This window comes from Brachyhypopomus gauderio, chromosome 17 (genome assembly GCF_052324685.1).
Source record: "Brachyhypopomus gauderio isolate BG-103 chromosome 17, BGAUD_0.2, whole genome shotgun sequence".
NCBI classification, from domain to species: Eukaryota; Metazoa; Chordata; class Actinopteri; order Gymnotiformes; family Hypopomidae; genus Brachyhypopomus; species Brachyhypopomus gauderio.
Window position 1 is genome coordinate 20462903 of NC_135227.1, and position 23578 is coordinate 20486480.

Consider the following 23578-nt stretch of genomic DNA (forward strand, 5'->3'; position numbering starts at 1 on the left):
AATTATTGCACACTTTCTGTAAATCATATAAACTTCATTTCACTTCTCAAATATCACTGTGTTTGTCCCCTATATGATATATTTAACTGATTTTTTAAATCCAAACATTCAATGATTTATAAAGGTAAATCAGGAAAATTAACAAGGGTGCCCAAACTTTCGCACCCCACCGTATATTTAGAAGGGACAGGGGGCTATAGCATTGCCCCTATAGTTCCCCAAAAATGTCTGCTTACAAAAACACTTCACAGAAATTACTTTGATTACAACAGAACAGCCAGTTAGTAATAATTATGCACACGAGAGCATAGCACACATAGTTCCAAGCTGTGTTAAGGTTTTGAAAAAACACTTCTTGTAAAAGGATTTAAGAATATATAGAAACTACAATCAAAACATGTTTAAAATATATCACAAGCTTAATTTAATGGTTATTTGTTAGTCTATCAGACATCAGGTCTCTTATGAGGACTTCAATAAGGGTTTGATTCTGAAGGCCAGTGACCCTCCCAAGTGTCCAAGGCAATGCACATTTAAATCCTATAACGTTACAAAGTTCTGGGCTCCTGTACAATGTTTAGATCTAAGACTCTTCCTGGAGGAAAACAAAAACAGATCATTTGTAATACAGATCATTAGATATTCAGAATTAATTTCCACATTTTTCTGATAGGAAGTGAATTACAGAGAAGCAGAAGGATCAGTTTCTCATTGGTTAGTGCTGGAACTGTGCTTAGATATCTACATAGAGAGAGAGAGAGGAGGAGGGAGAGAGAGGGGAGGAGGGAGAGAGGAGAGAGAGGGAGAGAGGGTGTGAGGCAGCAAGAGAGAATGAGGTATGAAAATGAGGATGCACAGATGAGGAGAGAGGGATTATGCTCAGTGTTTAATGCCTTTAATATTCTCTTTGGTTTTTGATGTGTAATCCTATTACTAAAGATAAGATGGTTAAACACGTGTGCACACAACATTCAGAGATGTAATTACTACTCAGGTGTAATCATGTCATGCAGCGGGACACTACAGCAGGTCCTCTTAAGATTTATCATCAGTTTAAATAAAAGGCAGATGAAATGTTATCCATTACTAGTATTCCAGCATGTCTTTTGTGGAGTCTTTAACTGCTTCCATAACTAAACCACCATGCCTTGGTTTGCTGCTTTACTGCTGAGATCAGCACCGTGTACTTCATGAAAAGTAGCCAGTGCTCCACCTCCAGGACATCACTGCCTCACAGGGACACAACAGACATGTCTATAAAAGACAGGTCTACACAAGTCCAGACAGGTCTACACAGGTCTAGTATTTTATTGCAAAATGCTTTAACGGGTCATAGCTTAAATTGGCAGTAAGGCCACAGAGAACTAATCAGGTTTCCTGGGGTTTTTTCAGGGTTGTAGAACTATACCCTGCACTCCTGGTCGGGGTTGTAAAACTGTGCCAGGTTCTCTTTTGGGAACAGGAAGAATTAAGTTTCTCATCTGGAGCAACATCTGTAGAAAATTCAACTCTGTCTTGTTCTGTTACTGTCACTATAAACTGTCCTGAGCTGACTGGTATCTTAACTGGTAACTGTAAATTCTCATGAGATTTAATCAAAATGCTACTAAAAACCCAGAAAAGCCCAAATCACCATAGGAATGGTCAACTTCCTTTGGGATCCTCACCTAAACCTGTTTACATTTAAGTGTGTGAGGTGCTCAGTGGTTTTATTAAGGCACTTGTTTAAGAGACTTTTGACACAATTGAATAAAAACACATCGTATAGCATTTATTAAACATGGACACTAACTCCAATAACTCCAATAACATGCACACCAGTTTGTCCTTTAAATGTTGAGTGTTAACATTATTGCAAACACTGTTTCCCTGCGGTTGTGTGTATTATATTTTTTATTATCTTAGGATAAAAAAACATTGACAATTACATGGGATGCCATTTTTTTTCTGCATAATTTAACGTTCTACACAGTGGGGGAGGGGCAGGACTGGTGGAACGGTGACACACCCTAGCTGCTATACGACAGCCTGAAGAAACTACGTATCCCAGCATACAGAGTGCAGGAAGGGGTCAAAAGGTCATAGGCGCCTGCAGACAGCACAAGAAGCATTCACAGTAAGGAGGGGAAGAGTGAGTGAGGAGAGGGAGAGAGTGATTGCAGCACTGGCCTGGGTGAAGGAGATGTGGAGTCTGGTCCCTCCTCTCCTCCCCTCTCCTCGCCTGATTGCCTAGTTTTTGTCATCTTTGACACGAAAAAGGGATTTTATATATATACACAGAGTAGCTACAGGACCCTCCCACATCAGGCAATGTGTCAATATCCACTCAAGGAAATTAATAATAATAATAATAATAGTAATAATAATAATAATAATATTGGTCAAAATATTTCTTCTTCTATCATGGACGGTGTTTAGGTGACGCGTTGCCTTGGGCCGGCCGGCTGGAGGGAGGATCCTTTTCTCTTCAGTACATGTTCAAGTTTTCTCCTTTTTTTTTCTCTGGTGTTGGTTGGTTTTGCTTGTATTTGTCCAGGTGTGTGTGTGTGTGTGTGTGTGTGTGTGTGTGTGTGTGTGCACATCTGAGTGCACAAGTAAAAAGTGTTCAGACTTTTGTGATTTGCGTGTGCTGTTCCTCGTCGAAAGGTTCGTTTTCTGGGTCGGAATCGGTGGTGTCGGAGTAGCGGTAGTGATCCGGTTCATTGTCGCTCACATCTGGAGTGACTGAGGTGGAGGTGCTGGCCTCGGAGTTCGAGGGCTCCTCTACAGTTTTAGTGAAATACAACTTCACCTGGGCAGAAGAAAAGAAACAAGCACGTCAAGGACGCGTGACCACACAAGAGCAGTTTCATTAGACAGGAGGCTTTACTCAATGAACAGCGCACTCAAACCACACGAACGCTCGTCAGAGCAAACCCTCACCAGCTCCTAAATGTCACTGACATTTAAACTGCAGGTGACTGTGATGTGTTGTGGGGGAGGGGTCAGGCAGGCCGAGCCAGGCAGGCTGTGACATCACTACACAAGTTGTGAAGCAACATCTCACTTCCTCTAGATATCCATCACACATCCAGTCACGCTTCAGTAAATCTGAATTCTTTTCAGTGAATGGAAAAGATACTGATCTTGTTCACCCTGTTCACACTCACCTCGTTGGAACAGAATCAGTATCTTTTGGGCTTTTATATAAACTTCAGCTGGAATGTATTAATCTAAACTAAAACTGGAATACATTTACTGTAAATACTATATTATACCCCAGAAGAATGTGGAGAGCATTGACGTGATTCAAACATAATGGCTTTTTTGCAAACAATTTTCATCCCTTTTAAATGTAAAATGTACACAGATATTCACAGCGCAAGACTAGACAGTACAACAGGACATTCAGCAAACACCAGGGGAATGTGCACACACAAATCCTGGCAGCATCCTGCCGGCGACCACAGAGGGCTGGGGAGGGCGTGGCTTCCTGCCAGGGAGGGCGTGGCTCTTCCTCGTTCTTACCTTAAAGTTGGGAGAGAAGTATCTGTTCCCTTTGTCTTTATTGGCTTTATCGAGGTCATTTTTTGTCAGAGTCAGAATCAAGTAGTCCCGATCCGTGTCTGCACCTCCCCCTCGCTCTGGCACACACTCCCCTCCAGGTCCAACACCACTGCCCCGCTCCACCACGCCGCTCACACACTGGGCACAGCTGCTGTCCACGTCGTTCATCACCGAGCCATTCTCCACCTTGGACTGGCTGTCTTCTGGGCCAGGGATGAAGAACGTGTTGACCCAGAAATGAAACATTTTATCCTGCAGGGCATTAATAAAAGAAAAGGAAAAACACCCAGGAAAAGTTTACATTCATGGCCATAAAATGTCCTGCTTGCACACTGGCATACTAGCAATACCAACAAACTAAAGTACACAAAGAGCATATAACAGAAAATACAAACACTATCACACACACCACAAAGGGCTAAAACACACGCAGACAAATAACACACAATGGCTTAAGAATTAAAACACACAGAGACAAAACATGCGTGTCCATGCACACACACACACTCAGCCAGTCACCGTAGGCTGTTACTACAGCGACGTTCAGTGCTAATGCAACAAAGAGGGTTCAGAGAGCAAAGGTCAAGTGTCGACCCACCTTTTTCATCATTTTGCTTTGCTTGTGGAAGAACTCCACTTTAATGTCGCCACAAACAGGAAGAGGTTGTGGGAACTCGAAGAACATGTTCTTCTCCTCTCGACGCGTGTGGGCCGGGTTCGACGTGTGGATCTTCACTTTAAGCTGGTAAACCACAAACTGAGGGTCTGAGAAGGGGGTGGAGAGCGTAGGCGGGGTTTGTAGAGAGCGTAGGCGGAGTTTGAGAGGAGAATGATCCGCAGAAAAGGATGAAACAGACAAAACAGGAGAAATTCAGAAGAGACATTTGAAAGGAACTCGTGGAACATGAAAAAGACAACAAAACAGGACAGGATGGAGGTGGGAGGAGTCAGGGGTCGGCTCCACCCCCACTTGTGAGGTCACCAGAGGCCCGCTGCCCTGCAGGGTGGAGACAGTGCTGGCACTGGCCAGTCTAGCTACGCAACACCACCTCACTGCACAGATCACAGTTCAGAGTCATCACCTCAGCCCAAGAGGTAGACAGCAAGGAAAACATGTGGTCTGTGCAGTGCAGTGATCCATGTGGTCTGTGCAGTGCTGTGATCCATGTGGTCTATGCAGTGCAGTGATCCATGTGGTCTGTGCAGTGCAGTGATCCATGTGGTCTGTGCAGTGCAGTGATCCATGTGGTCTGTGCAGTGCAGTGATCCATGTGGTCTGTGCAGTGCAGTGATCCATGTGGTCTGTGCAGTGCAGTGTTCCATGTGGTCTGTGCAGTGCTGTGATCCATGCTGCCTGAAAGTCTTGCCCCCCCCAAACACCAGTGCCCCACACTAACCCACACCACAAGAAAACAGGCTCACACTGCACACATCAGACCCCTAGAGGGCGCTGTGCTTTGGGACGAGGTTCAGCCTGCTCTATTATGAAGAGAAGGAATGCAGCTTTACCCCAGTGCCAGTTTCCTCTCCTGAAGGCCTGGGGATTCACCTCGGTCCTGCTCTTAACCGCACTGTCCCCTTTGAGAGAGAGAGAAGGAGCTTAAACACCAGGAGCAGCCCAGCAAAATTTCAAAGTAAATCCACACTACGTTCCCAAACAGAACGATTGCTTACATGATGGCAGTGACATATTATCCCACGCGTCTCTACCATGGGATCTCATGTGTGATACATTTTAAAAGCAGTTTGATGTCAGATATTTCTCAAATCAAACTTATCTGTAAACTTTGCTAGGTGCTGATTAGCAGTCTTAGAGGTATACGACAAATCTATCTACTTTCCACTTTATCTGCAGAATTATACCGAGTGATTCAATCAGGTTATACAACTTCATCTGTATCGCATGAGGTCCTGAAATAAAGTTATAATTGATCTTTGTATTAGAACATGTAAAATACGATAAAACCATCAAATGACCATCAGTGTGTGATTTGACACTTGTACTTTTAATGCATGTATTATTAAGTCACAAATAGTTTCATAATAACAAATGATAAGATGGCAGTTCAGACTGTGGATCCAGGACCCATTCCTACACCACATACACACACAGCCACTGTTTCATGTGGAGGGAGACATTCACTTGTTTGAATGTGTGAACAGTATAGCAGACTAACTTCAGAATAGAAACCGGAGAACGAACGAACGAACCCACGCACGCACGAACGAACGCACGCACGCACACACACACACACACACACACACACACACACACACACACACATCACTAAAGCCCAGCAAGCCAAAAGGTACCATTACATTTCAGCCACAAGGTCAAACACTCTTCTACAAACTAAAGCTATGAGCATCATCATGAAGGTGACCCTAAACCCTCATGAAGGTGACCATAACCTTAACCCTCAGGAAGGTGACCCTAAACCCTCATGAAGGTGACCCTAAACCCTCATGAAGGTGACCATAACCTTAACCCCCATGAAGGTAACCCTAACCCTCATGAAGGTGACCATAACCTTAACCCTCATGAAGGTAACCCTAAACCCTCAATGAAGGTGACCATAACCTTAACCCTCATGAAGGTGACCCTAAACCCTCATGAAGGTGACCCTAAACCCTCATGAAGGTGACCATAACCTTAACCCCCATGAAGGTAACCCTAACCCTCATGAAGGTGACCATAAACTTAACCCTCATGAAGGTAACCCTAAACCCTCATGAAGGTGACCCTAAACCCTCTGAAGGTGACCCTAAACCCTCATGAAGGTGACCCTAAACCCCCATGAAGGTGACCCTAAACCCCCATGAACGTGACCCTAACCCCCATGAACGTGACCCTAACCCCCATGAAGACGACCCTAACCCCCATGAAGACGACCCTAACCCCCATGAAGACGACCCTAACCCCCATGAAGACGACCCTAACCCCCATGAACGTGACCCTAACCCCCATGAAGACGACCCTAACCCCCATGAAGACGACCCTAACCCCCATGAAGACGACCCTAACCCCCATGAAGACGACCCTAACCCCCATGAAGACGACCCTAACCCCCATGAAGAGATCACTGCCGCATAGTCAGCAGTCTGCCCTTCACTTCACTACAGAACTTGATAACCCAAATGCACAGCACAAAGTTCACCCCTCCTCCCTTCTCCTAGACCAGGGGACAATATGGCTGATGGACGATAGCCTGTCATTCATCCACTACTTTTTGATGTCATGCGATCTACCCACACTTCCTTCGCGATCGACGTATTGGGCATCCCTGTCCTAGACATTTCCACTTGTTAACTCACACAGGGGGCGTGTCCATGGTCATTTTCTAGTAGTTTATGAACCGACACTTTAAAGTCACAGTTTAGACTCAACAAATCTGCTTAAAGAAGTCGTGACATGAAGGAGGAGGAACGCTCTCTCACACCCAGCACGTTTGCATAAGTGGAAGTAGAAAGAGGAAGTGCTGACAGTGCGGAGTGGGACAGGCCACGCCCCTCCGTGCCTGGTGCTCACACTTACTGCAGGTGCCCCCGCTGAACATGGGAAGGGTTTCAAACACCATCTTATGGAAGAGAAGAGCCACTGGCTTGTATTCCAGCTGGTTCCTCAGTAGATGACTGTAGTAGAAGACGTAGCGTCGCTGACTGGGAATGGTCACACCCTGCAAGAACGAGACCAGCACACACACACTCACCACTGGACCTCCTCTTAATTCAAATCACCTGGAGCAGCAAAACATCACAACAAGCATTCTGCAAGAAGCAAGCCAGCTCATTTCACGTATATACACACTTTACATACGATATTCATCTGGTATTCAAACATTGTGATGCGACTGATGTTCATCTCATGGGGCTTCACTGACCTTCTTATCTCTAGTCCTCACTTCCCCATAGAAGTCCAGAGCTTCCTGCGCTTCCTTGAACTTCCCACGATGCAACAGGTAAGCACAGATCATGACCCCTGTGCGACCTTTCCCGGCCTTGCAGTGGATGGCCGCCACGTGATTCTCGTCCTCAGACAGCCATTGGTCGAGATCCTCGCAGAAGGGCTTAATCAGCTCCAGCTGAGGAGGGTTGTGGTCTTCAAACGGGTACTGTGCCACTGGGCACCACAGAAACAACAAAGCAATCAGCATCACACATGTTGGCAAAGATTACTTCATCAGAACAAGTGACAAACACACTCCAGCTCATCTGTGACAGCGGGAGCTCTTTCCTGGGCTTGGTTGAGGAACAAACTACACAGCTTGTAAAACCCGACAGTCGTGTTTAAATCAATATTTAATCATGTTAGTATCCATGCTCTACTAATGAACCACATCGCTTGGTTGGAGGTTTAGTTACGAACGACCAAAACTTTCAGAACCATAGAAGTAAAACTGCATTCTGACACTTCAGAAATCAACAGCTGTTAGCAAAATGCTTAACACATTTTGCTTAATACAGTTTAATTTATTTAACTGAATTCCTATCTATATATAGTTTATTTCTACTGGACACATTTGGGAAGCACTATAATACCAAATAGAAATGCTTATTATTATTAAAAATAAATGTTATCTAATATTAAAATTTTTTTATTATATTTAGTTCAGTAACAAGCCAGGAGAGGCCATTTGGGTCATAATGATTTTACCCTTTTAAACAGTTCAGGGGTTTTGGCATAGCTCCAAGCCTTTATCAACCAGAATGGACTTTTTCCTCAACCTTTACACACAGTAGTCCAACTGTTCCTCTGTGTGAAGGAAACACAGCTGACCAGTTAATTTGCCTGTACAAACACCGCTACTAGGGTTCTAATATAACAAGCTTACTCGAGCAAAGCTCTGAAGAGTACTCTCTAGTCACACTGCAAATGCCACAACACACTAAAAACATTTTGCTAAACACTCACTGAGAAACTTAGTAATGAATTTAATATTAATTAAGGACTGATCAAATGCCTTAGTGTTGGGTTCAGAGGAGAGTTCAACCAGGAGCAGGGATAGGGGTTAAGGTAGTACTCACTGTGACTGTACCGAGACTGCACTCACTGTGACTGTACCGAGACTGCACTCACTGTGACTGTACCGAGACTGCACTCACTGTGACTGTACCGAGACTGCACTCACTGTGACTGTACCGAGACTGCACTGTACCGAGACTGCACTCACTGTGACTGTACCGAGACTGCACTCACTGTGACTGTACCGAGACTGCACTCACTGTGACTGTACCGAGACTGCACTCACTGTGACTGTACCGAGACTGCACTCACTGTGACTGTACCGAGACTGCACTCACTGTGACTGTACCGAGACTGCACTCACTGTGACTGTACCGAGACTGCACTCACTGTGACTGTACCGAGACTACTCACCCCTACAGTTGAATTTTGCTGCATCGTAGTGTCGCTCTGCACATCTGAAAGTTACAGAAAATTAAAATTGTGTAAAGCAAGATATTACTATCCAAGAGTAATCATTGTAACTCAAGTTGCCTTATGACATGCTAAAATCAACTACTCTGCAATTATAGATTAATCATAAAAGGCATTTAAGTCCATGGTGGACACATGATGAAGCATCAGGAACAGAATCAAATAACTGGGCACTTACAAGTTATAGATCTTGTAATGGTTTCTGTGCTTGGAATCCAAAAACCTGTATGGGTAAAAATTAAACCATCACCATCTAAAGTCAACACCAGAACTGCTTTACCAAACAGATATGAGAGAAATAACATGATCTACTTCATCTTAAATATGAATAATTCACTAAAGCAACCACTTTCATTCACATCTCTGGTGGTTCTTTGATGTTCATAGGTCTAAAAATGATTGTGCTGGTTTTGTAGCTTAAGATAATGCAGAAACACGCACACACGCACGCGCACACGCACACACAGTGTGAATAATGTTTACTGCATAAAATGTCAGCAAAACACGTAGATAAGAAGCAAGCCCTTGATGAAAGACTCTTGAGCTAGGATTTATCCATCTTTATATTGAAGTCGCACAGGCTTTAAGATTTTAGCTGATTAAACACTTAAATATTGTTGAGCACTAAAGTTCAGTGACCGGGCTCACATTGTGCAGCAGCTAAAGCGAAATGAGTCCCAATAAATTTTTTTAATACAACACTTCAGAACAACACTGCGCTAAAGTAAAAAAAACCAACAAAAACAGATTTTTGATGTACGAAGATCTTACATTTGAACATCTTGCATTTAAAGATTTTACATTTGTTGATGCAGATGTCTGCTGTCTTCCTAAACTGTGATGAACTGTTCAGCCATAGTGGAGGTTAATCCTAACCCCAATGAAGGATAATCCTAACCCCAATCCTAATCCTAGTGAAGGATAATCCTAACCCCAATCCTAATCCGAGTGGAAGTTAACCCTAACTAGGGCTGAACGATTTTGGAAAATAATCTAATTGCAATTTTTTATCTATAAATTGCGATTGCGATTTAAAATCGCGATTTTTTTCCACTGTTTTCAGGAAACTCTGTTTCGGCATTTTTTATACAGCTCAGATACAGGGTTGCCAACTTTTCAAGATCGCTTGGAGTGAGACTTGAACCTGGAGTGGGTGGCGAACGTAATTTGTTGTTATCGGGGCGGTGTAAAATGGACAAAATTTAAGTATTATTATTATATAGCGATCGATCGATCGCCTGTGGTTGGCGCCAGAGCGAACTAGTAACTTTTTAGTCTAAGACGCTCAATGCGTGAGAGTTGGCAACCCTGCAGGTATAGCAACTTGGCTAAAATATGTGTGTGAGGGCGTTTGGTAGCGCATATCCAGTGTGTTTAACAAAGCCATGAAGCCGGGCTTGTTCACTATATTAACGGGCATCATGTTTTTCGCTATAAACTCCATTACTGCCCGAGTTATTTCAGCGTACCGCTTCAAATTATATCCATAAGGAGTTACACTTTCAAATGGTTCGGTCAGTGAACCCTGTCTGCTGGATCGCGGTCAAGCTATCCGCGCTTTTGTGATTCATCCGCGCTTTAAATCTTATTGCGCCTATATGCGTGATTTTACGGTATTTCGCTGCTCACCGCATACTAAAGCCTGGTTTATACTTTCGCGAGCGACCGTAGCGCGCGACTCCGCCCACCTCGCGCGACCCTGCGCGAGCGGTGTAGGCGTTTATACTTTCGCGAACGTCGCGAGCGTCGCTGCAGTGTTCTCCGAAACGATAGGTGGCGATAGGTGGCAGTGGAGAATAAAAAGCCCCTGCAAAACCGGGGAAAGAACATTTTTACCTGACCAGAGACCGTATATATACACCAGGCATCAAACATAAATATGGCTTTGCAATGTTGTCCGAAACGATATGTGGTAGTATAAAGAAACACCCCTCAAAAAAGGGGAATGAACATTTACCTGACGCATTTTGATGTTGCTTTGTGTTTCAGGTTTGAAAAGTGCTGGAATTTAGGCTAAAGTACATTAAAATGTTGAAATTACGTTAACAAATACGAGCCTCTTGTAATTCCAGGACGAAACATGAGAGAACGTGAAGACGTTAAGATTGGGCGTTTTGAAAATAAACAACCATTAAATAATGTGATAAAAAGCGAATTATTTCGAATTATTTCGAGTATATATATTAATATTTAACTTAATTATGTTTATCGTGCTGGAAAATATTTAAATGGACCTTGAAAGTGCCGTACAAGTGCTTTAATTCCACCTTGTTTAGGTGTATGAACCCTGCAAACATGACTTTGTTGATCGCGCTGAAGCGCGGCGCGCGCGCGAAGTTACAAAATTCGAGAGGTGCACGACACGATTCGAGAGGCCCTCGCGCACGGGCGGAGCCACAGCGATTACGTCATTTTCGCCGCGCGGACCCTCGCGCCGCTCGCGGCGCGTCGAGTATAAACCAGGCTTAAGGCTGTATAAACGCAGAGAAACACTTTTGCGTATTTGAAGATGCAGCACTGGTCGTTGGCATTTTAGCCTTACAAATATCATAAGAGGCTTTGTGGTGTTTTGTTAATGCTGAAGAAGGTTTGTAGTGTTTCCTCGCGTCATAGTAACAGTAGCAAGGCAGTTTTGCAGGGTACCTGACGTTGAGCAGCATCTTTTTAAAAGCCAAAGTAATTTCACACAACTGATGTGCTGCCCCTCTTTGGTATTAAGCCTGGTTTATACTCGACGCGCCGCGAGCGGCGCGAGGGTCCGCGCGGCGAAAATGACGTAATCGCTGTGGCTCCGCCCGTGCGCGAGGTCCTCGCGCGCTGTCGCGGCGCGAGGTCGTGCACCTCTCGAATTTTGTAACTTCGCGCGCGCGCCGTGCTTCAGCGCGATGGACAAAGTCATGTTTGCCGGGTTCATACACCTTTACAAGGTGGAATTAAAGCATTTGTACGTCACTTTAAAGGTCCATTTCAATATTTCCCAGCACGTTAAACTTAATTAAGTTAAATATTTATACATATACTCGAAATTAATCGACATAATTCGCTTTTTTTTATCACATTAGTTTATGGTTGTTTATTTTCAAAACGCCCAATCTTAACGTCTTCACGTTCTCATGTTTCGCCCTGGAATTACAAGAGGCTCGTATTTGTTAACGTATCGTTTCGGACAACACTGCAAAGCCATATTTACGTATGATGCCTGATGTGTTTAAATACGGTCTCTGGTCAGGTAAAAATGTTCTTTCCCCGGTTTTGCAGGGGTTTTTTATTCTCCACTGCCACCTATCGCCACCTATCGTTTCGGAGAACACTGCAGCGACGCTCGCGAAAGTATAAACGCCTACACCGCTCGCGCAGGGTCGCGCGAGGTGGGCGGAGCCGCGCGCTACGGTCGCTCGCGAAAGTATAAACCAGGCTTTAGACTTTCAGTTGTGTCAGCTTCTGTCGAGCCTGAAGCCATTGTGCAACAAGTTAAAGTGCGCTGTGTTAACTTCACTTCTCCACCTCTCTGCCTCCTGCTCGGGTTTGCTCCGTTCGTCCTCGGCTCGGCTCACTCCCAAGTCACGTGACCAGTTTAAATCGCAGCCTGTGCGATTACAGAATAGCGTTTTAAAATATCGCGAGATTATCGCAAATGCAATTAATCGTTCAGCCCTAACCCTAACCCCAATCCTAATCCATGTCCATCGTCTACGTTGCTGCGGTACTCACCGTCTACGTTGCTGCGGTACTCTCACCATACTACGTCTACGTTGCTGCGGTACACTCACCGTACTACATCGTCTACGTTGTTGCGGTACACTCACCGTACTACATCGTCTACGTTGCTGCGGTACACTCACCGTACTACATCGTCTACGTTGCTGCGGTACACTCGCCGTACTACATCGTCTACGTTGTTGCGGTACACTCACCGTACTACATCGTCTACGTTGTTGCGGTACACTCACCGTACTACATCGTCTACGTTGTTGCGGTACACTCACCGTACTACATCGTCTATGTTGTTGCGGTACACACTCACCGTACTACATCGTCTACGTTGTTGCGGTACACTCACCGTACTACATCGTCTATGTTGTTGCGGTAAACTCCCTCCAGTCTCTCTGCAGGAAAGCCCATGGCGATGATGTTTGGGTAGATGTCTGAACACAGGCTAAGGAGACCAAGACCTGCTGCAAAACTCAAACCTCCCAAGACCTCAAACCTCACAGATTTGATATTTTAACATATAATATGTAATAATGTAAAATAATATACATTTAATATATAATATTGTTAATGTTTTGATCTCAGGTTGTAGTGCTGTGTGCTCTCTCTCAGCTGGGTTAGGGCTACACATACAACTCAAGAGCAAATTCTTCACTCACACATGTGAATGGGAAATAAATCACCAAATATAAGTGAGGGGTGTAACGGGTGATCACAAATACACCACTCAAACACACACCCTGAACATCACTTACATATGCATCACAAGCACGCACACACACCATCTGAACGAGTCCTGCAAGCCAACATGCCAACAGAACTCCGCCAACATGCCAACATTCACCACAATCATCAACGTCTAACCGCCAACCCTGAAGTCTGAGGAGAGCAGCACACACAGTCCACACCCACGGGGACACGCGGTCCACACCCACGGGGACACGCGGTCCACACCCACGGGGACACGCGGTCCACACCCACTCCAGGACAGGATGGCCAGCTCTCACACCTGACGTTCTGCAGGACATTTAAAATAAGATTTTTTTTTTTTTTTATGAACTGGCGCTTGAATCACTGCATTAGGGTTTAGAGTTAAGGGTTTAGGGCTGGCCCAAACTGCCACTGTACAGTTGGCAAACCACTGGTCCACTGTGCATGAATCGAATGAGTCAGTTTGTTCACGTCACTTATATTGATCACCCTAACACACTAAAATAGCACATCAATTTAGGGCTGAATAGGATTAGTCAGACATTCAAGAACACAAAGGATGAGAAACATTTTCAACTCATACACTTGCTGAAAAAAACTTAGAAACAAGTAAATAAAAACAAATAAATAAAAGGGGGAAAAAAATACATAAAAGCTTCCCAGCCCTAATGGCACATGCTCTAGTGCTTGCCTTGATTCTGCAAAACATTAAGCAAGCAAAAAGCATGTTAATTAATATGAATTAATATTAATAACTGTACGTGCATAGACCAGCCACCTGAGGGAGCCCTCAGAAGAGCACTATTTTCCCAGCTAAGAAAGAGCATACAGCCATACTGCCTCAGGTACTGCTGCAAGAGCCTGATCCAGTGGTACACTCTCACACCTCTCTGAGAGGGTTACACTTGTGACCTGGATTTGAGTAATGAACTACAACAGTAGTGTTAGGAAGCACTCATGTCATGATGCACAAGCATATAGAGCATCAACTACATATAAACCACTTTAAATCAATCTGGATGAGAATGGAGAGGAGGAAGGCACAGGCTCGGAGCAGAAGGGAGAAACACAAATTTGGAAGTGCTGTATGTTTTCTCCTTTGGAGCACCGGACAGTGGCCACTGGGATTCTCACGCTAATGTCATGCCCACGGCTAAACGTACTGCTAACCTGCTAATTGTAAGTGATGGGTTTCGCAAACATTCCAAAACACAGGAAGTATGTCTTTACAATCAAGTGGACAGTTCCGCCCTACAAAACATTGCTGTAGCGCCAGCGTTGCCGACACGATGAACTCCGTGCAGCACACGGACCCGCTGACCTTTAATCCACGTGTGGGGGATCAGATATGGAGCCTTTCGGATCCAGGGGTGGCGTTCTGCGCATGGCCAAGGAGGCAGCACAGCCCCGCTCCTCTGAAAGCCACTCTAAAGGCAGAAGAAGAGGGTCCGGGTGGCATGGTCACAGGCCTGTCAGCTGGAGAACACGTAGAAGTTTGCGGTCTGACAGCACCACTGACATCAGAACAGGAAGAAACCGCCTGTGTCTACATAACCACCACATAAAAGTATTTCACATGCTTAAATGTTCATTTTAACTCTGCACTATCACACCATATTGTATGACTATCCTCACAAGGATTTATTGAATGCAGTGCTTACAGGACCTTTTAACAAATGTGCCGTTTAAAATTCAATCATGTTCTGTTCGGACATGCACGTTTTAGACACACGAGTAATGCACTAGATTGACACCTGTGTTCGTCATTCTAACCATAATCCTTTATCGTTATGTACCATCGTCTAACTGCATGTGCTTTAACTGATGGGTTTAAGACTCCTGACCACCACACACCTAACCCTACCTAACCCTGACTAAATCTAACCATTAACCCTTACCCTAAACTAACCCTAGGATGTTGACTAATTAAAGCCCTGGTTTTCTAATCATCACCACCATATGAAGCACTCCAATATGAAGAGATTTTACTGGAAGGTTTATATTTAGAATAAATGAAAACTACACAGCATTTCCTCATGTACACGTAATAAAAGGGTAGTAGTAACGTCCAACATAGTTCATTCATGGTCCGACATTAAAAGAATTTCCACAACTAATGTCACCGTGTCTGCGGTGCTAATCTGCCCCTGACACTGGTCATTCACTCACGACGAAAAAGCTTTGGTACAACAAAAGTGTCCTCCAATATTAAAACTGAGCAAAACAAGATTAAATCTGCTTTACTCTATGTCATTTAAAAATATATCGATTGCTTATGCAAACATTTTGTGATATGGTATCCGTCACTCGGGGGTCCAGTCTGTCCCGTCCTTGCAGGTTGGCCAGATCAAAGCAGGCTCAGGTAAGCCCAACCTCTCCGTGGTGCTGACACAGGTAAAAGTGCCAAACCGCCAAGCTCAGGGTAGACCACATCTGATCCAGACTCCCTCAACCACATAGGCGCCCGGATTAACACACACACTTTCAATCCAGATTAAACCACCAAAACTGTAGAGCCATACTCGTAATCTAAGACAACTGATAATATAGATACATGACCAACTCTCTACAGCAGGCGTACTCAACTAAATTTGTCCGCGGTCCAATTTTGGTAGATACCTGTGACCTGAGGTCCGGTGCGGCGGGGGTGGCGAACGTAAGTTGTTGAGCCGGGGGCGGGGTGGCAAACGTAACACTCGTGACGGTTTCAATAGCCCTGAAATAAATGCTCCGTTTTTTTGGTCCGTATCCAGTTAATCAGGAATGAGATTGGGTCCGGACAGGACTGCGTTCGGGTCCGGATCCGGACCGCGGTCCGCCAGTTGAGTACCCCTGCTCTACAGTCTCCTTCCTTCCTATAACTTTATGATTAGGGGACGTTAAGCAGTCTGGGCTTTGCGACCATGACGGGGGAACTGGACACAGTGGCGTGTACTGAGCGTTGTGATTGTTCCAGATCTGTCAAATACAACACAGCGAAAACGTGCAATTTACCTTCAGCCAGAGTACCACGGTGACCTGGTAGTGGAGGCCAGTTCAGCGCCAACGACCGGCTAGAAAACACATCGGTTAACATTCCACAATCAGGGAAACACGCATGCATTAAAAGAGCATTAAACGCGTTAATGCAACCTCTCAACCTCGCTGGGCAGGCATTTCAGGATTCCAGCTGCAGTGAGAAGCCTCCACGTACGTGCAACACACACACACACACACACACACACCGACGACGTGGAGCTGCGAGTGTGTGTGTCAGACCCACCAACCTGTCCAATTACAGACGTTAAAACCGTGCACAACACACACACCGACGACGTGGAGCTGTGAGTGTGTGTCAGACCCACCGACCTGTCCAATTACAGACGTTAAAACCGTGTTAAAACCGTGCACAACACACACACACACACACACACACCGACGACGTGGAGCTGCGAGTGTGTGTGTCAGACCCACCAACCTGTCCAATTACAGACGTTAAAACCGTGCACAACACACACACACGACGTGGAGCTGCGAGTGTGTGTGTCAGACCCACCAACCTGTCCAATTACAGACGTTAAAACCGTGCACAACACACACACACACACACGACGTGGAGCTGCGAGTGTGTGTGTGTCAGACCCACCAACCTGTCCAATTACAGACGTTAAAACCGTGCACAACACACACACCGACGACGTGGAGCTGTGAGTGTGTGTCAGACCCACCGACCTGTCCAATTACAGACGTTAAAACCGTGCACAACACACACACACACACCGACGACGTGGAGCTGCGAGTGTGTGTGTCAGACCCACCAACCTGTCCAATTACAGACGTTAAAACCGTGCACAACACACACACACACACACACGACGTGGAGCTGCGAGTGTGTGTGTCAGACCCACCAACCTGTCCAATTACAGACGTTAAAACCGTGCACAACACACACACACACACACACACACACACACACACACACACCGACGACGTGGAGCTGCGAGTGTGTGTGTCAGACCCACCAACCTGTCAAATTACAGACGTTAAAACCGTGCACAACACACACACGGGAGCAGACACACACGCAGGGGGGGGGGGACAGGCCGAGACAAGGATACACGTGAGGTCCAGGTCGAATCCGTCCTCCTGGTACCGCCGCTTGTTCCGACTTACGATCTCCTTAATGATCGCGGCCATCGCGGGTCCGAGTCGGAGGTCGGTCGTGTGATCGGGGGTGAATCGGCCGCCTCTCCGCCCCGCGACGCCGAGAGACCGTGGTCCCTCTCTCTCTCTCTCTCTTTCTCTCTTCCTCTCTCTCGTGCGGCTCCCGCTCGCGCTAGCGTGCGTGCGCCGCGCTCGTCGTCGTCGTCGTGGTGGTCGCGCGAGCAGCAGGACGACCAGGCGCGCGTGTCATAAAGACGCGGGGCCTCGCGCTCGAAAGCAGAGGCCCCGACGCTCGCGTGTCCCGCCGCCGCGCGCGCGAGAAAGAGAGAAGCGGTGTGTCTCGAGATCTTTTGGGTGGGGGGGGGCCTCCCAAAAAAAAAAAAAAAAAAAAAAAACGGGGCGCGTTAGACGCGCGTGGTGCGAGTCCGTGGGTGCGGGGCGCGCGCCGTGGTCAGGTCCGCCGAGAGCACGAGACCCTCCCCATCGCCGCTCGCGCAGATTTATTCGAGCCGTTCGCGAGACGCTACGGAGCTAGCATCGCCGGCTAACACCACCACCACCCCCCCTCCTCCTTCAAACCGACGCCGCCGTCCTAGCGAATGATCATGGTTGTCGTTGAAGAAGAAAAAAAAACGTATTCCGTGGGAAAAAAAAACTTGACAGTCTCCACCTTACATAGAAGTAGAATATAGAAGAGCTAAATGTCAGAGGATGTGTGTAATTCGGGCTCGTCCGGGGCCGTCATCTCCTCATCGCCTCATCCCCTCCAGCTGAACTCAAACTTCCATCATGGCTTCCAGCGGAGGAAAAAAGAAGGTAGATCTGGCAGTTGGAGGAAATATTCAGCCGCCGCACGTAAAATAGTTCCGAGGAGGCTCCTTTATTAATTTAGTGAACGGCGATACTTTATTACTCACGGCAAACTATCACAGAAAACAGTGTATTTTTAACCTGTCAGTACCGTTATGTATAATTCTCATGTTTTTTTTTACACGGTTCCGTCCGTAGCGGAAGGATATGCGTGTTCTGTGGCGGCGGTGGTTCGCCCTGTCAGAGCGGTCACGTGACCGGCTGGTTGGGGAAGTGTCCGGCACGCGCTGGTGCAGCTACAGTGTTTCCTGCTGGACTGGAAGACTCGCGCGACCCACTGCGATAAAATGTCCAGTTACAGATGACCATACAGAGTTTTAGGATTTTAGATTAATCTCACTATAGCATACGAGTAAATCACTCCAATATCTTGAGACATTTGTGAGTAATGGTATTCAGGAACGTTGAGTGGTCCCTGTGTTGACTGTGTGTGCTGCCTGTTGTGTGAGAACTCTTTTTTGTTACACCCATTAGTTATTATTACTTTATTGACTTTTCATTAACTCAAATAAATATATACATTTAGCGTAACCCTTTCGTTTCATGTGACTTCAGACCACTTAGCGTTGGTATATGTTAATAATGGCCAACTCAGTCCTCAAGATATGGATTTTATTCATTCTGTTAGATCATCAGAGTATCTACGCATGAGGTTTCGGGTTTTAAAATCCGAAGACGGCAAAGATAATGTAGTTAGAATCTTAAACATATTTAAAAAAACGTACCTATAAACGTAGCAGGACAAACCCTCATGTGCACACTGAGGCTTGGCTGGAATGCAATGTGCCCTACTGAGGTAGCCTATGTATTGGCGTTATACCGTATACAGTATGCTGTTTATCGCCATATTACAACATTCTGATCGCGTTAATTTACATCTTGGAAGCAAATGTTTTGAGAGAAAGTGAGACAAATAAACAACTAAGTGTCCCAGCAGAGAGCAGTAGAGTGCAATACATTTGAGCCCTACAGCACATCTGAGAGCATGAAGACACAGGTGCACAGCTAGCCTGAACTGGACCTGCTCATGTGCACATAGTTTAGCTTTATCATAATAATAATAATAATAATAATAATAATAATAATACCACCTAATTAAGATTCTAATTGTAGTTAAGATGCAGTGAAGTCCATCAGATCAAATGTCACATGATTACAGGAATTTTACTAGTAAACTGGGTGTGTCTCTTTTTAATTAGTTCCTTCTGGGAGATGATGACATGCTCAGTATTTTTATCTCATGACTAATGATGTCCACATATAAAACAAAGTTTTTGCAATCAGTCGTCTTTACTGAAACACAGCATTCTGGTTATTAAACCAAACCTTTGGTTGTATGAACAAAGTAAATACAGGTACCCACAGGTAACCTAACACAGACAAGATGTCACACAGCAAAACTGAATTTAAAAAGGTAAACTTAAAAATGTTCTATTTCTTTGGGGAAAAAAATTTCAGGCTTCCCAAAAAATTAAATATATACTTTATAAAATTTAGCATTTTTCCTCAAACATGTTTTGGTAAAGCAAAAATCTCAGAAGTGGTCATCTCTTTTTGTTTATTGGACTTGAGATTGACAGTGGACAGTGTTCTTGTGAAAGTCTCATCTGATCACAGAGCCTTGAACTCTGATTGTGGTGGGAGCAGTATGTACTCTGAACCTCAACAGACATATACATAGCCAACATACACGAGCTATTAGCCATTTACTCTTCTCACACACAATACTCTGAAATAGCATTTAACACAAGACACACATGCTTATGACTGTTTGCTTAAAGCAGAAAGTTTTTTTCTCAAGTCTTTTTCAAAATGAGTGGAATACATAACATTTCTATAAATGTTCTATTGCACAAAGTTTTTTTTAACCGTAATGTTCCTTAGAGACGGGGCTGACATTCAAGTTGGATTTGAAGGAGTAATCAATACATTGTAAATAAGAATATGATTGACTATGTTAATCCTTACACATTTTAAGTGTTTCTGGGACTCAGATATTGACTTGTCAGTCAAAAGCTGGTGCTGTAAGACTCTTGTGTCTGTGTTGTGCTTCAAGTGAATGAAGCCTGTTAGGCAGGACAGGTCTGCGTCAGGTCTGCGTCACGTCTGTGTCAGGTCTGCGTCAGGGCTGTGTCAGGTCTGTCAGCGCTGCTTCAGGCCTGTGTCATGGCTGCGTCAGGTCTGCATCACGTCTGTGTCAGGGCTGCGTCAGGTCTGTGTCATGGCTGCGTCAGGGCTGCGTCAGGGCTGCGTCAGGTCTGCGTCAGGTCTGTGTCAGGTCTGTGTCAGGTCTGCGTCAGGGCTGCGTCAGGGCTGCGTCAGGGCTGCGTCAGGTCTGTGTCAGGCCTGTGTCAGGGCTGGTCTTTCTGAAGGGAGTTGTAGTAGTCTCTCAAGACCTTCCAGGCCTTTGGGGCCATGAAGCCTTCAGGAGGGTTTTCTCCACTGGTAGCTAACTTCTGCATCTTTGTTCCTGAGATGAACTCAAAGTCAGCATGCCTGGGGGGGGATTATTCAAAATAAACACTGCCTTTATGATCCAATGACAGACCTCAGAACTTGCAGACAGCTGCATCAAATGACCAGTCCACATTCTAAGAAGCATTCTGGAACACTGCACATCTGTAAGCTGGCAGCCAACTACCTTCTTAATAACCAACATCACCTTGTTTTTATTTTTAGGGTGAACCTTTCTTGTTTTCAGCTACAGAACATTTCTTAGGTTGAGGGTTCAGTCCCTCACAGCTTGATCCCACGTACTTATCCCATATTGAGATACATAATACTTTTACATTATTGCTTCAACAAAGTAGAATTTGTTCGAACCAACAGTGGAGTTTGGTCAACCGTTATGTTGTTTTCGGCCATAAGAACAATTTGTTTCCATCCAACCGTTCCATGTGTCTCACCTGTCGTGGTCATAGAAGTCCACAGCCCTCGTGGTCCTGTTGTAGGCAGCCAGCTTGAAAGGGATGATCTCCACAGAGTTGAGACCAGGCGCCATGGTGAGCACTTTAGCACCATGACTGGGCTCATACAGGTCCTGACTCGAATCAGGGTGGACTATTCCAGCTGGGTTATGACCCACGATGAAGAAATTCACCCCGGCCACCATTGTAGCTCTGCTCTGCCACTGCACCTGGGGCACGACACATGGCAAGGGTAAGAGAAGGATCAGCCCTGCTCACCTCCAGGGATCAGGTGGTAAACAATTCAACTTTAACAGAGTAAACATAATGGGAGCCTTCCAGTTAGTATTAGTTCTACTCGGCTCTAAGAAACGTATCAGTCCAGTGTGTGAGTCTAAGTGACTTCTGAATATGACAGTGTGTCTCCATCTTACATATGTGTGTAATAACACAGCAGTCACCTCAGTAGGTCCAGCGTACATCACGGGGGAAGGGAAGATTGCCAGCACGGTGGATTTGGGGTCGAGGACCCCGTCCTTCAGAGTGGCTGTGTGCTGCTTCATCCTCCAGGCCAGGGGAACATCATCGTCTTTAGTCCAGCCGCCCAGAGGGTGCAGCAGCAACACTGGCCTACAATACCCACGATGCTCCAGCGTCCGGCGCGTCTCAGTCATCAGAAGAGCGTGACCATTGTGCACAGGGTTTCTCAGCTGAAATACGTACACAGCATCTGTAAGGGATCAGAGATGAGGCCACATTTGTAGCTAGCTCAAAGGGTTAGGATTAGCTAATTCAAAGGTTACTGCTGACTGTCTATTTAAAAACGACTCATCAATATGAAGAAGATTAAGTGGAAAAATTATTTTGGTGGTGGTTTGAGTTATAGGATTTAAAACTGGAGGGAACATATAAAGAATTATGCTTGATACTGAACTAGAGTGCCATAGTAAACATTCATTATGGGCAGAAATAAAACAACCAAAACAAATTGGCTCCAGGCAGCACAGCTTGCATGCAATCTTAAAAAACACCCCAAAGATTCAAATTATACTATAAATATTACTAAGGCTTTTGGTAGATGGGGTTAGGGTGGATAGAGTCACGGTATAGGGTTAGGGTAGTGAGGGTTAGGGTAGATAGAGTTATGGTTAGGGTGGATAGGGTTAGGGTTAGAGTAGATAGGGTTATGGTTAGGGTGGATAGGGTTATGGTTAGGGTGGATAGGGTTAGGGTTAGGGTAGATAGGGTTAGGGTTAGAGTAGATAGGGTTAGGGTTAGGGTAGATAGGGTTAGGGTAGATAGGGTTAGGGTTAGAGTAGATAGGGTTAGGGTTAGGGTAGATAGATTCAGATTTGATAGTTTCAGCACACTGATGCAGGAAAAGTTTTATCTTTAAAAACAAAACAGAAAAGTCTTATCTTCAAAACAAGTTGACATGAAAAAATGACGAACCTGCTTTCATCTCTTTGAATTTCTGCTTCAGCTCACGCGGAGTAAGCCGGTACTGATCCAGCCCATCGTTCCACCTGATTGGCTTCAGCACCTCTAGATCTCCACCCACCAGCCAATCACCACTCTCCATTATCATCTGCAACAGGGGATGCTTTAGGTCTCTGTCCTGTGGCCATGTGCTATGGTTCTGATGCTATGACTATGACATCTTCCAAATGAATCACAAATATTTTGAGAAATATTTTTTTTAATTTCATTGTTGTGCTTACACTTCTGATAAACAATCAACCAGCTTACGTCATTGAATGTGTAGAATATGTAATTCCATGTTAAAAAGGGAAAAAAACCATAAACAGTGCTAAACAACTCTAGGTAATTGTTTATATATGATATAAGGAGGTCCTGGGTGTTTTTGTTGCCTGTATGTAGGGGTGTTTGGGGTCGGAGGTGCCCCACTGGCGGGAACAGTGTTCTTCCTTGCGATGCTCGAAGAACTCTGGGGTGCGTAGGATGGCGACACACGTCCCCTGGTACACCAGTGCCACCGCCACACTGCCCAACAATCGATTTTTACTCTCCGTGGCAACAGGCAGGACAATAGGCACAGAGAGGTTAGCTCCACCTGTGGGGGTGGGTGGAGGAGTGGGTGGGGGGGGGGGGTAGGATACATAGAGGCGGCTCTACAGCTACAGATCCACCATAACAGGAATAATTCATTACATTACCAATTTAAAGATTAGGGATGTCTGGGTCATTTGAGGGATTTTGTTCTAAGTAACAACATCTAGGATTGTGATATCAC

At 45.3% G+C, this 23578-nt stretch overlaps 2 protein-coding genes and 2 long non-coding RNA genes across 4 annotated transcripts in view; 1 reads left to right on the top strand and 3 right to left on the bottom strand.

The window, feature by feature from the left end:
• Window positions 1-1750: 1750 nt before the first annotated feature.
• On the bottom strand, window positions 1751-17714 carry ptena (phosphatase and tensin homolog A). Its single transcript, XM_076977626.1, has 10 exons — window positions 17503-17714; window positions 13044-13128; window positions 9162-9206; window positions 8924-8967; window positions 7428-7666; window positions 7082-7223; window positions 5056-5124; window positions 4145-4311; window positions 3508-3798; window positions 1751-2791 (listed from the first exon to the last, which is right to left on the bottom strand). The coding sequence occupies exons 1-10, from the start codon at window positions 17579-17581 to the stop codon at window positions 2606-2608; spliced, it is 1347 nt and encodes a 448-aa protein (XP_076833741.1). The 5' UTR covers window positions 17582-17714; the 3' UTR covers window positions 1751-2605.
• Window positions 13672-17492, bottom strand: LOC143480137 (uncharacterized). The gene is made up of 2 exons (XR_013121789.1): window positions 16400-17492; window positions 13672-14832 (listed from the first exon to the last, which is right to left on the bottom strand). It is a non-coding gene; the product is annotated as an uncharacterized LOC143480137 (long non-coding RNA).
• Window positions 17715-18227: 513 nt separating the features above from the next.
• LOC143480136 (uncharacterized) lies at window positions 18228-18949 on the top strand. The gene is made up of 2 exons (XR_013121788.1): window positions 18228-18364; window positions 18557-18949. It is a non-coding gene; the product is annotated as an uncharacterized LOC143480136 (long non-coding RNA).
• A 916-nt stretch (window positions 18950-19865) lies between these two features.
• Window positions 19866-23578, bottom strand: part of papss2a (3'-phosphoadenosine 5'-phosphosulfate synthase 2a) — a 32434-nt gene continuing 28721 nt past the window's right edge. The window contains exons 8-12 of the mRNA XM_076977627.1: window positions 23196-23398; window positions 22777-22912; window positions 21786-22054; window positions 21325-21554; window positions 19866-20914 (exon numbers count right to left, since the gene is read on the bottom strand). Coding sequence (XP_076833742.1) covers window positions 20770-20914; window positions 21325-21554; window positions 21786-22054; window positions 22777-22912; window positions 23196-23398 — 983 coding nt within the window. The 3' untranslated portion in view covers window positions 19866-20769. The remainder of the gene's footprint in view (window positions 20915-21324; window positions 21555-21785; window positions 22055-22776; window positions 22913-23195; window positions 23399-23578) is intronic.

What these genes read in the sequence shown, in the direction of transcription:
- ptena (XM_076977626.1), bottom strand. Translation starts at nt 17,581, where the DNA reads ATGGCCGCGATCATTAAGGAGATCGTAAGTCGGAACAAGCGGCGGTAC. An exon ending in AACATAGACGATGTAGTACG is followed by an intron (nt 9,207 to 13,043) that starts GTGAGTGTACCG and finishes TTACCCATACAG; the next exon opens with GTTTTTGGATTCCAAGCACA. An exon ending in GAGAGGAAACTGGCACTGGG is followed by an intron (nt 4,312 to 5,055) that starts GTAAAGCTGCAT and finishes CCCCCTTCTCAG; the next exon opens with ACCCTCAGTTTGTGGTTTAC.